Genomic DNA, 15,970 nt, shown 5'->3' with positions numbered 1-15,970 from the left:
ATAGTTTTACCCTAACGGGGTAGAGTTTACAGATTGATCTTCTGAGTGCTTGTTTAGTCAGTTAGTAGTTAGTTCGATCTTTGGTTGGTTATACTATTGGCCATCAATGTCATTCCTTTATCCTGTGGACATAGACCACGGGCTGTAGTGGTAAATCACAGCAATTTATTGGATATCCCATATGGGCCCTTTGCAGTTATTACAATTGCGCTATGGCTACGATTGCTACCGAAATTACCAATTTAGGCTACTGAGAAGTTCAGCTTAGCGGAGTCTAAGAAATTTAAGGTGCATGGGCTCCGCAAGCTGGATGCTTAGTGAGGGTGCACAAAAAAAGGAGAGAAGGATATTGACGCAGTGCCCCGCCAAATGCACGTAGGGCACTATAATTAGCAGCCAATTGTGTAACATTTCTCTGACTTTATATAACATTATCAATTAAATATGGTACTAATTATGGTCTAGTGGTTTGTCTTGATTCACCTTCATATGTTATCATAACACAGGGACTACCATACATTTCTTATTGTAAGTAAGTAAGTAAGTAAGCAGGCGAAGATATTTGACTTGAGTCTTACAAGTTGGTAAGTCCTGTCTGTAGAGACCCATTACGCTTTAGGTATACCTCTAATAAATATATATATACTCTTTCTTTTCAAGATAAACATATTACAAGTAGTCACTTAACTCTAAGAAAACTATGTGTAAGTTGGTTATTTACTTGCGGAACGTGAATATCGAGCTATACGCTGAGTGTGTCTGCAGTAATTCGCAGTTGCCTAATTATTTTTCTTTTTAGTATTTTCTGTTTTCCGTGTGTCAAATCTTTACGAGAAAACCGGACACTATAAAAACCACTATTTTCTACAATAGTATAAGGTATTTTAGTTTAATTAATAGGTAATTGAAAAAAAAGAAGGGGAGAGCAGGGAATTGAACCCTGGGCCTCTCGCATGCTTGTGAATTAACCCAAAGCGAGAATCATACCACTAGACCACACTCCCTATTTCCGGTTCGCTTAACTATGTTAGTCACATGACTTTTAGTAAGTAATCCCTCAAGATCCGAACAAATGCCAACCGGTAAAGTAATTTTACCAATGCGCCAAATGCCCCGATTCTTGTTGCAACCAAAGTGCACTCGTTTTCCGCACTTTATTAAAATGAATCACGTGATCAATTTCGATAAAAATGTCGCACTTTTTGTTCAAATTGGACGACAATGTCGTGGATTAAGGCTGCTAAATCTTGAAGTAGCCCTTGAATTATCGATAATTATCTGCAATCTAGAATAGATTAAATTAAATGTAAGGTCCATAATCAAGAGAAATTAAAATGGAGTTAGCCTGGCTGTTTACAACTTTGTGGGCAACACAGATGGCGAGCTATTACACCTTTTATCGAGTTCATCCAGTGTTAATTCACAATAGGTAACAGTCTTTATCATAATTAGTCTACTAACCAGTTTCTGCAACAAATATCTTTTATCAGCTTTATCTCATGTGAAACAAGAAAATAAGAAAATATAATAATAATTTGCAATGATAAAAATATGGCGAGGGTTAATAATATTAATCATTTTAAGGAGTTATTAGGTTAAAAGTTATCAAAACTAATACCTACTGAAAATACAAATAATAGATTCAAAACTAATACAAGAGCTCTTTTCTATATAAATGAAGATAAATATAAAGGCTATCGCATATATGGCTGTGGTGATAGTTGCTCAACTGATATTTTGCAACTTGTTTAACTCAGGCGCGTCTTCCTTAGAATGCATGTACCCATGGTGGTCGTAAAGAATGTTTTATTATTCAATACCAACATAGATGCCACTTTACTAACGGGATGTTATGCTACTTCCAGTTCTACTTATTCAAAGTATTGAACGTAAACTAACACTAATTATTCAAACATTATAGTTTTACATAGTTAACAGCTAGGAGATACACGTTCCTGCATATGGCCATATCTAGGGACGCGATGTTATGATTATTGACTATTCTCCATATAGCAATGAAAACACATCGGACACTAACAATGCTTAACCGAATTGAGTTTCATGAACTACTGTATAAAGAAAAAGAAATGGTGGAACCAACAGATGATTTGAATTCCGATTCGGATGTAGAATTAATCGACAGCTATAGTTATGCAACAAAGAGAAAAGACATTAGCAGTGATATTATACAAGATAGTCAAGTAGTTAAGAGGCCGAAAACATTGACCATTGAAGAAGAAGGAGAGAGCAGTAGCCACAATAATGGGATGAGTCTAGCACCATACAATCATAGTCATAGTCCAATTCCCGATATCAATTCTAAAGTAGAGGATGTATTCCGAAAGCATTCATTAATTCAGGTGGACTGGTTTAATGATATGAGAGACGATATTCTTCTGAGACTAGAAGAACAACGAGGGTTACTTACGACATTTGAAGGTACATACGATTCTGTAATTCCAGAAGTGGTTCATTATGTGCGGCACGTTGAAAGGAAAGTCGATGAAATGGAAGAAGATATATTAGGAGGTTTAAATCATATGAATCGAAATACCTTAGAAGAAGTTTCTAAAATGAAAGATGATTCTATGAGAGAAAGTATACAAACAAAGGCAGATGTATTGAAACAAGTAGATCTGGTAAAGAAATATTTATCTGTTAATGTCGAACTGATGAAGGAAGATATAATGGAAGGAGTTGGTCAGATGAAACATGATGTTACTCTGATGAAAAAAGATGTAACTAAAGATGTTAGTCATATGAAGAAAGACGTATTAAAAGAACTTAATCAAGTGAAGAAAGAATCTACGAAAGGGATTAACCAATTGAGAAAGGATATTATTAAAGAACTTAGTCAAGTAAGAAAAGAATCATCAAAAGAAACAAGTCAGATGAAACAAGCATTAATGGAAGAAGTCAATCTGATCAGAGTAGATACTACCACTGAAATTAATCAGATGAAGAAAGACACCACAAGAGAACTTAATCTAATCAAAGAAGATATTATTTTAGAATTTCAAGATATGAAAGAAGATTTAACTACTAATATCAATAAAAGTAACTTGTTTGCTCTTAATGAACTAACCAGAATGAAAAACACTTCTAAAGAAATTAAACAGAAACAGATGGATATAATAAAAGAAGTGAAAGACACAAAACAAAATGCCTCGAAAGAAAGTAAACTGCTTAAAGATTTTCTTTCAAAGGAGGTTGATCAGTTCAGAGAGATTGCATTGAAAGAACTAATCCAAACGAAAGAAAGATCAGAAGATTATGATTCCAGCAAACAGCTAAACGAGGGACTTGATGTGCACTGTATGAAAGCGTCTTTGAAGGAGGACATAGAAATGAAAAGAGATGCATTCTTTGAAATTTTACAGTCGAAGGATACTGTCAGACAAGTAATAAAAGAACTGCTGAAGGAGATTGATCAAATTAATGCAAGAACAATAGAGGCATTTGAGGACATTAAAGGTGAAATGTCTGAAGAATTTAATAAGGCAAAAGAAGATACCATTGAAGAATTTAATGAGGGCCATAAGAAAACGGCAGATGAACTTCACCAAATGAAAGAAATAATATTGAAGGAGGTTAATCTGATAAAGTCAGAGACTTCTAATGAAATCAAAAAAATGAAAGAACACATAACAAATGTTGATTCCAAGATGGATTTGTTAATGAACATGTTAATGGACTTAAAGAAAGACATCAATGGGAACTCAATTAATAATGGATCGAGTAATATGGCAAATGATATATCAGTTGTAAGTGCAATAGAAGCTAGTGACGAAGAACCTGATCACTCAGACAACGATAAAAATGATGAGGATTTTGAATATATTTCTAAATGTTTCCTGATGAGTAGAAAAATCAAGACTGTTACCGAAGCTTATGATGAATGGTATCTGTCAGTTTTGAAGGCGGGAAAAGCCAATTCCCGTTGGCCCACCAAAGCCAAAGAGAGAAAGTATTTTCAAATGAGGAGAAGGATGATTAAAAGAATTGATACATTAGCCCAAGAGCTTGATATAGATGGTATGACTCTTGCTGAGAAGATTGAACAGTTCAGAATAAGAGGTAACCTTACTTTAAGAGGTTTGACTCTTGTCTTGAACTCTGAGGAAAGCTATAGGACTTTCAAGCAATCAATGATGGGCGATATTAAAAAAGACATCAATGATGAATCATCATGTAGTGTAACTTAGAATAGAACATATATTGTATTATAAATAATAGAAGTTATGAATAAATGTCGGATTAATTGGCTTTATTTTTGCAGCTGCGCAGTTGCAAAAATGCGACCTATTTAAGTATACCGTATTAAGACAAGTAACTTATTCAAACAGCAATATAAATAAATACCGTTGAACCAGACAGGTACAATCACAAATGGGGTGCTCAGGCGTTTGGATTTTAAAAGGAAAGGCGGTATGAATTGAATGCTGGTTCTCGGGTCCGAAATATATCGCAATTAAATCGACTAACTGGAAGGTGGAGACGCCGGGAACTTCAGTCTCAACGACAGAAAAGTATCAAATTCTAAATCAAATAAATCAAATAATAATTATATTTCCATAATTAGGACCAAAGGACAGCGAGACAAACGTAAATGTAGGGGTTGTATTGGCTATTCAAAGTCCGAGACCATAAATTACTAATTTTTCAGACAAAAAATTACTTTTACGTTTCAAGCCGAATTAGCATTTCTGCTGGGGAACGTTTAACTAATTCCATACTCCTACTATGTGGGGCGTTAAAACCCAGGGCAAACAGAACAGTAACATCACCAAAAACTAATACAAAAAACAAGCGTTAAGCTTTGGTAGTAAATATAAAAAATAAAAAATGGTTCGATAATTAGACACAAGGCGCACCAAAAAAGACAAAATCCTAATACCTTTGAAGAAGTATTCAATTTTGTCGTCTATGGTGCAACTCCGGTTTCTGCTAACAATTAACGATAATTATGAGCTTTTGTAATTGAGTTCACTTGTTTGGTTGTGGTCCTGACCGGGTGAGTGGTACTCTCTTTGTGACAAACTACCCGGATGCTGGATAATAAGTTTGCAAAACAAAATGCTTAGGGGTTTGAAATATTTTCCTGTACTTAGGTTTGACAATCGGCGACATGAAAAATAAAATTTGTGATTTCTCTCGGCAGCGTATGTTTTCCGGGGTAAAGTTATGACTATTTTGTAGTAAAGTGACTAAATGTCTTGTGGGTATAAAAATTGTCTAACAATATGCATTTCGTCAACTACGTGAACTACTAAAAGTAACCTAAGAATTATTTCGGAGAACTTTACTAAACCTTATAGAATAGTCTATGGGATCATAATATGTATTGCAGATTTCTTGTAAAACGTCACCTAATAAAATTTAAGACAATACTTATGCCATATAATCCAATATTTAATTTAAGATGTATTGTTAGATAAATTGTCGGGGATACCTAACCGCGGAATTTGATACACTTATGGGTTAACGAGCGACTTCTTATACACACGACAATTAGTCGCGTCCATTACTGACTCAATACTACCAACTTTGTGTAGGGAACGTCTACAAATGTATCGGACACAGAAGTTCAAATGGAGATGCGACAATCACGAACAAGAAAACAGAAGATGAATTAGAGAAAGTCAAATTTGTCTTACACATTTCAACATCACACCAAGAAAAGTGTCTAAAATAGAGCCAATTGAGGATATGGAATTCGTAAGATAGTATTTTAAACTAATGGGGTATTGTAGATAACAATAGAATGGTGACCTCATAGAGAAGGAAAAGGAGGGGATGAAGTAATCTAGAATCTTCACTCGATTGTCTGGTCCATCACCTGAGGTAAAATAAGACACTGGGCTTCAGATCTCCGTGTTAAAAGACTAAGTTTAGCGGCAAAGAGTAGGAAAATAAGGATTTAGTGAGAAAAAGAAACGGAACTTGATAAATTTAGTGAAGAGTTTAATGAGAGTATACGCCTTTAAGAAAAGTAGCGAACAATCTGGGGAATACAAATATTTTTGATGCAAGCTGATAAAACAAAACGGTCAGATCAATTCAATGGATTAATTGAAAAGAAATTATAAAAATGTAGATCTTGGGTGGAAACTACGGAACCGAAAGGTAAACTTAAAATATATAAAGAGCAAAGCAAGTAAATGATATAGAATTCTCGGAATCGCTTAGGGGTTTTAACGGCTCAAAAAACATAATAGGTACAAAACCCATAATTACCTCACGCACAAAGTGTTACCGAATCTTTATAGCAGTACTTTAAAGGAAAGAAAAATAATAATCCCTGTTTGTGGTAACCGGATGGCAAGTCAATCGCTATCATCTACAAAAGCAATTGCACCATTTGTAGACGACTAAAACACCTTAGTGATATATATGTAATGTAAACGTAGTTTATCCTTTCATATTGAGTGGCAATAAATTAATTATTCTGATTACAGGAAGGATGATAAAAACAACAACATCATCGCAATTAAACCAAAAAATTCCGGCTGGTACAGGGACAATTAAATTTACATTGTTTGCTTACATTTTCAGGGTAAATATGATTCAATTTTGAATCATCCATGAAGTACGAAGTCAGCATCCTTGCATCAGACACTCCTTAAATTAACTTTAATAAAAAATAAATTAAATATTGTAATTTTATATAGAAAAGAAAAATTAAAAACCAAAAAAAATAAAAAAAATACCGCAAATCTTTTGTCTGTCTGAGAGAATTTGGTTGCCTCCAGGTTTACACCCGTAACATTCCGATTGTGCATTGATTTTAGCCATAGAATACTCACACATTAGTCAAGACATCCTAATAAAAACAAAAATTGTCTGTTTTTCGTGTCGGATCTCATCAACTAAATAAAATAAAATAAATAAAAAATAAAAAAATACTACAATCTCATCCATCAATAAAGACCTTTTCTGTCTCTAACCTAGCAGCAAAACTTTCCGCTACCTAGGCAGTTTTACACTGAAATAATTATAATTTAGTGAGGAAAAATTGCTTTGCTGCAATTAAGTTCCTGCTGGTGAGTTTTTGATTTTTTAGTATTATCGTGCATTAATGAGAGCGAGGTAAGAAAGAAACAAAAAATCATCACCAACAGTCTTTATATATACTAAATTGAATTTCCTAATTTTCGATTTTCAATTTTTTAAATCCTATTTCATAAATCTCTTTCAATTTACTTTCCTTTCCTTTGGTTTATTTGTTTATTTAACTTACAGTCATAATAATTTAACGATCCTCAACTACCCTTAATTCATCTATTCATCTAAACTTACCAATTACCTTTCGTACCATCAATTCACTCATCTTAAACTTATTTTTTCTCATTCAGCTATTAGCAGTCGGACAATTTTTATACCAGAATACTATGAAATTATAGTAAACTAAGACAAGTTACCTTGAAACCACAACTACAATTTGAAAAATTAATCATCTAAAGAAATTGAACAATAAATACAATTATCAATTCAATCTATTCCAACAATATTACTATTGAAAATCCGAAATCTAAATATTCACATACAAAACAGTAAAAAATGGAACCGATCCAACCTTCTATCATTCCAAATACCAACATAAATACCACTTCTTCATCCTGTTCTCCTATAGTCGTGAAAACTTCAAAGCAATGGGTATTACCTCCAAGACCCAAACCTGGTAGGAAGCCAGTGTCAAATTCTCACACTTCAAATAGTGCTGCGACATCGACTAACACCACTAATAATTCCGCACCAAATTCCACATCATCCAACTCACATATACTAGACAAGAAAAAGAAAGCCAACGTAAAAAAGATCTTACCAGTAATACAACCAACTGGAGAGGGCTCATCTATTTCATCATCAAGTATACTATCTCAATCAAAATTATCAACAACTGTTACATCCCCATGTTCAGTTCCAACTACTCCATCACATATTCTTGCTAACTTGAATCAGAATATAAAATTGATAGATTCGGAAAATATTTCTTTGAAGTCCCATTTATTGAGTTTAATTCATGATTACAAACAATTGAGAACTTTGGTATTAGATAATACTTCAAGTTATTATAATAATTCCAATGTAATGAAGAATTCAATGCCTCATAATATCAGTAATTCGGCTGTTACGTCTACCATTGACAGTGATAAAAACGTTCACAAGCGTTCTTATAATGAACAACAATTGATAGACAATGAATTTGACAATTATATCACTATTCCAAGCAAAAAGATGAATGTGATGGACAATAATCATGATGATGACGACGAAGAATTACTTGAAGAGGTTGATGAATTAGATAGTGATATCGAAGATGTTGAAGATGACCCAATGACTTCAAGTAGTAGTCCTGCTAATTCTGCTTCTTCATCTACTCGTTTATCAAGAACTACTTCACCTTATTCGGACGATTTTTCAGAAAGTAATTCCCTTATGTCAACTTTGACTAGATCTACAACTGTTTCATCTTCTACATCTTACTTGAATGATGTTAAAGGATTGAGATCTAATTCTAAATTGGTTGACTTCCCACTGTTCAATCCAAATGCTCCCTCAACGTACCACTTCAAGTTCGATGAATTAATGAACTCATCGTCTACTAGTTCTGCACCTTCAATGTCAGATTTGATCAACCAGGATCAATATAATATGATTACTGACTTCTTAGAGGAGAAATTGATCAATAACGATGTCAGATACTATGTTGAGAACAATTCCAACTTGGAAAATTGGTAACTACTATCTAAATTATTACAAACTATTCCAGACTATTTCAATCTATTCTAAAACTTTACTTTTCAGTTCAATATCTTTTAACGGCTTATTATGTCTTTTGTTACCTTTCCTTCTCCCTGCTTCAGTTTTTCATCAATAAAATTGCTTATCTTCATGTCAAATTATTATTACTACTGTCATTATTGTTATTATTTACGACTTTTATTTGTCCCTTAGTTGATTTCATTTATTTATTATTTTTATGGTTTAAAGAGTTTTTTATACGAAAGTACGATTGTGTTCAATTGAGTGATTATATGATTTTTTTACGTCTTATTACGACTACAAGTTCCTATTTATTTATTTATTATTTATTCTATTATGCTGCTTCTTTATTATTGGATTTCTTCCCTTTTATTTTTTATCATATTTATTCCTTACCAATTTTACAATGCTTAAAATGATCGTTATATACTAAAAAAGAAAAAGTGAATATTTATTCTACTAAAATATATATACAGTTACGTATTAGTTTCTTTCCCTGTAATTTTTTGTACTTTTGATATCTTTTTAGTAGTATATGATTAAATTGATAAAAAAGAATTAAATGAAAAAAGGAGTTAGATCGGATGTTAAAGCCCGATATGTCCATGCCATCGCATCCATTTACCCATACACTTTTTTTGTCTGACGGAAAGGTACATGTGGGGGGCCGACCATCTGACAGTCCTATGTAGGGACAACTAGTCCGGAGTCGCACCCAATGTAGATTTCCTTCAGCACACGACCATTTCGTGCACTCTCAATTTACTGTGTTTAAGCCAGAACCATTTTGCAACAAGACATTTTCAATGTTTTTTAAAGCTTGAATAGCTGTGAAATCAAAATTTTCAACAGTGGATGCTCCTATATGTGGGGTCAAGATAACATCCTGTCTACCAAATAATTCTTCATTGACTCTTGGTTCTTGTTCATACACATCTAAACCGGCAAATAAAACTTTACCTGATTTTAATCCATCAACTAAGGCCAGTTCATCAATGATTATACCTCTTCCAATGTTAATAATCCTGAATGGATTTTCAATAGAGTCAATGACATCCTTATTAATGAGATGTTCAGTTTCAGGAGTGGCTGGACAGGCAATAACGATTAAATCAGCAATTGATTTAGTGGACAAAATATTAGGATGGTATATGGCCTTGTAACCCAATTGCTCTTCTTCTTGTTTGGATAAAGGCAGTCTTTTGATATAGTGAATATTCATTCCAAGATCACTTAATTTCTTCCCTATAGTTTTCCCTATATTTCCAAATCCAACTATGACAGCATTATGATTTCTAGGATTCAAATTAGGTCTTTCGTTGATATAGTGTCCAAAATGATAATCTGTGGAATTAGAACTGAGAACTACAGAACCGGATTTGGTGTCGAATGAAGACGAGTTATCCAATAATTTCCTCAATTTGACTGTATGATTATGTTCTGGGTTAAATGGCTTTTCATATTTATTGAATTGCCTGAAACTGGCTAAAGTATTGAATAAAACCAAGTCGGCAACTGGTTCAGCTGCTCCTTCAGATGGAACATGAGTAAGGACAATATCCTTTTCACGCATACCTTTGCCATCATAACCGTCGTAACCCACTGAACATATTGAAATAACTTTTAAATGTGCTGGAGCATTTTTTAAAATATCACCCTTGAAACCTCCAACAGGAACAAATCCAAGCCATGAACCATAAATTGCTTGAATATCTTTGAATTCTGTCTTAAATTTATTAATGAGATCTTCTTCAGTGGAGATCTTATATTTAACTACTTCGAATTTAGTGGAAAATTCTTTGAATTCAGGTAACGACTCGTCCAAGTCACCAATGAACAAGACTTGTGGTTTATCAGAAACAGTCATATCACAAAGTCAAATGGAAATCTATCTATATTGTCTATTAAGAAAGAAGAAGATCTTATATCTAACGAATCGAAACGAAAGGGAGTTACTGAACTGTAGTTTACGTTGACAAAAATTTCAAAGCGTTTCGATCCCCGGCTAAGTGCGGCTCACCAAGAAAATACGATAAACTGTGGAAGTAAACCATTTGCCATTAATGTTAGAAGTGCCTTGTAATGAATGCAAAGTCCAGAAACAGTTATGGAGAGCAAACAATTGAGTTTTCTTAATTTATGCAATAGAAGATTTGTCTCATTGTTTAAATTTATTATAGTAATTATGGGGTCTAAATTGTAGAAAAAACAGAGAAGGGTAAAAAGTCTCGAGCATAGGAACGAAGAGCGGACCGGACCTATAAATTACGCGACCCAATATAATATAATATAATATAACATAAGATAAACTACTATAGTCCTTTACCAATTTATTTTACCCTGCCCTGTTTTCTATTATTTCTGCTGGTTTAGTCAAGTCTTTAAATTCTCCTACTATCACTGAGGACCGTCAAAAATAACATACGTAAAAAAAGAAGTATACACAACATGTAAACGCTGCTATTACTATTTTTGTCTATTTTCAATTTGCTTTTTGGACATTACATTGGCTCGATAAGCCAAGACGTAAAGTTGTGGAAGACAAGTCATGATATGCCTGTTAAGAAGCATTTGCAGTTAGCTACTACAAACTGGATTCTCAAGCGTATTACATATTTGTCACGTGATCGCTTACCTAATACTTTGCAGTTTATCCGTTTGGCAGTAATTATGGATTTACCTTCAACCCATAGAAAAATTAATTGAGTAAAGTAGATCCATAACATAAAACAGTACGTATCATTCAACGCCCGCCTTAGGTTTTAATCCATTACAGATATATACACAATGGAATACATCGAGTTTCCTATAACGATACCCAACCAACCCATAGTAGAAGATATTATTAGCATAGCTTCAATAATCAATGCCATAATTAGTGTATTTGTAGGAATTGTAACGAATAATGTTATAAATATATTGTACGCATTTGGTGCTCAATTTATTATATTATTAATACTTATATTACCTAATTGGTGGCCCTTTTTAAAGGCAAAACCAAGTATACAATGGTTACAAGTCAAGATATAAATATCTATATTTAGTACATATTAAATAAATAAACTAGTATAGCAATCTCAAGTCACGGAATATTTATGTTCCCCCACATAATAATAATATACGCATTGAAACTATTTTGAAAAATATATAAACTTGTAAACTTTCCCACATTTTTCTAATTTTTTCTGAAACAACTAGATAACATCTTCATTCTCAAGTCTCGTTTGTTTTCCCCTTATCCCAGTAATTAGCTTATCTTAATCCTAAACGATGACTTCTGCAACTTCATTATACGAAACTTCGAAATCGTTATATTTGGGTTTCGATTTATCAACACAACAATTAAAAATCATTGTTACCAATGAATCGTTGCAAGCATTAAAAACTTATAACGTAGAGTTCGATGTTCAATTCAAATCGAAATATGGTGTTACCAAGGGTGTCCTTGCTGTTGACAATGATCTCGAACAAGGTGCCATAGTTAGTCCAGTGGCTATGTGGTTAGATTCCATCGATTACGTATTTGGTAAAATGAAGGAAGACGATTTCCCTTTTGATAAAGTGATAGGTATCAGTGGATCTTGTCAACAACATGGTTCTGTATTCTGGGCTCAAGAAGCGGAAGATATATTATCAAAATTAGGTGACAATACCAACAAGTCTCTTAGCGAACAATTAGCTAACGGCTTTACTTTTGAAAATTCACCAAATTGGCAAGATCATTCTACTGGTAAGGAATTAAAAGAGTTTGAAGAAGCAATTGGTGTGGATAATTTATCTGACATTTCTGGTTCAAGAGCACATTATAGATTTACTGGTTTACAAATAAGAAAATTGGCCACTAGAGTGGATCCTAAGAAATATCAAGATACTTGGAGAATTTCGTTAGTCTCTTCATTTGTTGCCAGTGTATTATTAGGTAAAGTAGTAAACATCGAGGAATCAGATGCTTGTGGTATGAATTTATATGATATTCAAAATCAAAAATTTGATGATGAATTATTAGCATTAGCAGCAGGTGTACATCCAAAAATTGATAAAGCAACTTCAGAACAAACCGAACAAGGTGTTGACGACTTAAAGAAAAAATTAGGTACAGTAGAACCAATTACTTACAAAAATGAAGGATCTATTTCTTCATACTTTATTTCTAAATATGGATTCAACAAGAATGCAAAGATTTACTCATTCACCGGTGACAATTTAGCCACCATTATTTCATTACCATTAGCTCCAAATGATTGTTTGTTATCATTAGGTACTTCTACTACCGTTTTAATTATCACCAAGAATTATCAACCTTCTTCTCAATACCACCTTTTCAAGCATCCAACAGTAAGAGATGAATACATGGGTATGATTTGTTATTGTAATGGATCATTGGCTCGTGAAAAGATTAGAGATCAAATTAATAAAAAATATGAAATTGAAGATGAAAAATCATGGGATAAATTCAATGAAATATTGGATTCAAGCTCAAAATTCAATGATAAATTAGGAGTTTACTTTCCATTGGGTGAAATCGTTCCCAATGCATCTGCTCAAACCAAGCGTTCAATATTAAATACCAAAACCAACGAAATAACTGACGCAAAATTGGGCTCCAAAGAATGGACAGTTGATGATGATGTCAGCTCTATCGTTGAATCACAAACATTGAGTTGTAGATTAAGAGCTGGACCAATGTTGAGTAAGAGTTCGGGAGCTAGTGAATCTCGTGAGAGTTCAGTCAGCGCTGATAAAGAAACATTAACTAACATATACAAAGATTTAACTACCAAATTTGGAGAGTTACATACTGATGGTAAAGCTCAGACATTTGAATCATTAACTTCTAGACCAAACCGTTGTTACTATGTGGGAGGTGCATCTAACAATGCCAGTATTATTAAGAAGATGGGTTCCATATTGGGACCAATTAATGGTAATTATAAGGTAGAAATCCCTAATGCATGTGCTTTAGGAGGTGCTTACAAGGCTAGTTGGTCTCATCAATGTGAACTTAAGGGTGATTGGATTGATTATAACGATTACATAAAGAGATTATATGACGTCAATCAAGAATTAGAATCAATTAAGGTTGAAGATCACTGGATAGATTACTTTGATGGAGTAGGTTTGTTGGCAAGTATAGAACAAACTTTGAAGCACGATTAAGCATAAAATATAGAATACTGCTAACTAATATGGTTAGTATACGAAGCCTTTACATAGTTATATATATATTTATAATCAAAATTAATAAAACATAGACTAAGTTGCAAAACCAGAGCCCGACAAAAAGAGAACGAAAAAAAAAAATGTCTGAAATATCACTACTCCAGATAAGTTTTACAGCTAGTAAGACAGACCAAAAGAGTAATGTTGAACAGATCATTTAGACTATTGAAACATAGTAATAGGACCACAGTTGGTAGGCTAACCCGAGGTTTGACAACTTTGGTTCTGAAGGATGCTGACAAAATTTCAGTGTCGGAATTACAATCAGCCATTAAAAGATTAGAGAATGACCTTGATTTAGACTATTTCGACACTCGACTTTCACTTATTTCCAAGATCAATAAATCATCAAATGCAGAGAAACAACTACTCTTAAATGAGTTAATACCTAGTTACAGGTTCTTTTTCATTATGCTGCCTGAACATAGAAAGGAAGTTATTACTACCAATGAAATTTTAAATAGATTGATCGAGATAAATCCAGGAAGAGTTCACACTTCTTGGGAACTATTCAAAGAATGGAAGGATAACGTAAGTGGAGGAATTAGTACTGAAGTTGTTAATCAAATATTGGAAAAGTTGATTTATGGAGATTCAAGTGAAACTGATGGAGAGAAATATGTTATATCCTACTCACAGTTTCAAAAGATTGACCAGGTTTTGAAAAATCATGTTCAGAGTTTTGATGAAGTTGAAATTAAGATTAACAATTTATTTGAGAAGTTGATAGAAGACAATAAACTATTATACATCAATATTTTAATAGAAAACTTTGGTGAAAAGTTACTTACTCCAGCTGTACTCCAGAAGATTCTCGACAAGGACTTTGTTACAGATACTCCATATCTCACCATATTTCTGAGTGTTTTTGAGAAGAATCCTTCTTTATTATCCAAACAGCAACTCGTCGAAGCTTTGAATATCCTCGAACGTCGTTCCTCATCTTATTTCCAAGAACAAAGGGACAACCTAGATAAACAACACAAACATGACAATATTACAACAGCACTAACTCATTTTAGTCCAGACCAATTACTTGAACTGATCGTACAATTCGTTGAAGAAAATGGGTTGGACTTAGATAAAAGCCCTGAAAGTTTGTTGATAAGAATGAAGTTAATCGAAACATATGGAATAAAACTAAACAATCTCGATACAGCACTTAAAAAATTCCATACATATCAAACCCATGAGAAATTTGGAATTGAATTCGTTCAAATTAATCTTGTAAAATCCTTTGCTGTACAAAGTTTCAAAGAGGAGAACGAGTCATTTCTCAAAATAGCTGAAACCCTTATTCCTCAGGATCAAGATCAAATAGCAATTAAAATGTTGCAAATGCTTATTGTGGGCCACAGTAACTTCAATGATGCCGAAACCAGCTTAAAAATATATAATGACTACATTCAAAAAGTTTCTAAGGATGTAAATGAATATTCGAAGAGGTCTGCCGCCGGTCAATTGACTGAGGCATTGTTAATTGCAAATCTTTATAATAATGATCGTAACTTTGCCCAATTATTACTTGATAAAGCCATAGAGAATAATATATTACACGATGAGTATGAAATTACTCAGATTAAGCAATGGTTAAAGAAATACGGTGAATCATTTGTCGAAAATGATGACTGGCAAGCCGCCAAACCTAACTTTAAGAGTCATGTTTTGAATTTCTTACAACAATTATAGTTATAGACAGACACAATTCAATGTACATAGTTTTTAATAGCTGCAAATTAACCCCATGTATAGACAAATATAGCTTAGTTATGCTGGTATTTACATGCAGTATTTAGCCGCCACTATGAGCACTTGACTAATCTCAATTGGGATCGTTTGCCGCAACTGTGAAATTACAAGCTGAGTCACAAAATTATCCGCACTAATCACTGAGTGCAGGATCTTGTAGCTGGATATTTTGCAACTTTTGGTGTATAAATATAAAGTGAAGTTTTCAAGTTTAATTGATTCGGACTTTTTACAT

The 15,970-nt window shown here is 33.3% G+C and overlaps 5 protein-coding genes and 1 non-coding gene across 6 annotated transcripts; 4 read left to right on the top strand and 2 right to left on the bottom strand. All coding sequences in view use genetic code 12, as the record gives it.

Moving 5' to 3' along the window:
• Positions 1–918: 918 nt before the first annotated feature.
• Positions 919–1,004, bottom strand: RJT21DRAFT_t108. Its single transcript has one exon. It is a non-coding gene; the product is annotated as a tRNA-Pro (tRNA).
• An 807-nt stretch (positions 1,005–1,811) lies between these two features.
• Positions 1,812–4,206, top strand: RJT21DRAFT_127648 (uncharacterized protein; the record flags this gene model as incomplete). Its single annotated transcript, XM_064882895.1, has 1 exon — positions 1,812–4,206. Exon 1 carries the CDS (start codon positions 2,016–2,018, stop codon positions 4,203–4,205), a length of 2,190 nt encoding a protein of 729 aa, XP_064737244.1. The 5' UTR covers positions 1,812–2,015.
• Positions 4,207–7,171: 2,965 nt separating this feature from the next.
• HAP41 (Hap41p) lies at positions 7,172–9,133 on the top strand. Its single transcript, XM_064884680.1, has one exon. It carries the CDS (start codon positions 7,561–7,563, stop codon positions 8,740–8,742), a length of 1,182 nt encoding a protein of 393 aa, XP_064737243.1. The 5' UTR covers positions 7,172–7,560; the 3' UTR covers positions 8,743–9,133.
• RJT21DRAFT_46357 (glyoxylate reductase) lies at positions 9,133–11,093 on the bottom strand. Its single transcript, XM_064884679.1, has one exon. The coding sequence runs from the start codon at positions 10,631–10,633 to the stop codon at positions 9,524–9,526; it is 1,110 nt and encodes a 369-aa protein (XP_064737242.1). The 5' UTR covers positions 10,634–11,093; the 3' UTR covers positions 9,133–9,523.
• Positions 11,094–11,887: 794 nt separating this feature from the next.
• XKS1 (xylulokinase) lies at positions 11,888–14,032 on the top strand. Its single transcript, XM_064882180.1, has one exon. It carries the CDS (start codon positions 12,037–12,039, stop codon positions 13,921–13,923), a length of 1,887 nt encoding a protein of 628 aa, XP_064737241.1. The 5' UTR covers positions 11,888–12,036; the 3' UTR covers positions 13,924–14,032.
• Positions 14,033–14,073: 41 nt separating this feature from the next.
• RJT21DRAFT_46354 (uncharacterized protein) lies at positions 14,074–15,970 on the top strand. The gene has a single exon (XM_064884678.1). The coding sequence runs from the start codon at positions 14,128–14,130 to the stop codon at positions 15,673–15,675; it is 1,548 nt and encodes a 515-aa protein (XP_064737240.1). The 5' UTR covers positions 14,074–14,127; the 3' UTR covers positions 15,676–15,970.

Source organism: Scheffersomyces amazonensis, assembly GCF_036850825.1.
Source record: "Scheffersomyces amazonensis strain UFMG-HMD-26.3 chromosome Unknown RJT21scaffold_5, whole genome shotgun sequence".
Classification (NCBI taxonomy): Eukaryota; Fungi; Ascomycota; class Pichiomycetes; order Serinales; family Debaryomycetaceae; genus Scheffersomyces; species Scheffersomyces amazonensis.
Note: the sequence above shows the minus strand (reverse complement) of the source record. Positions and strands in the feature narration are given on the sequence as shown.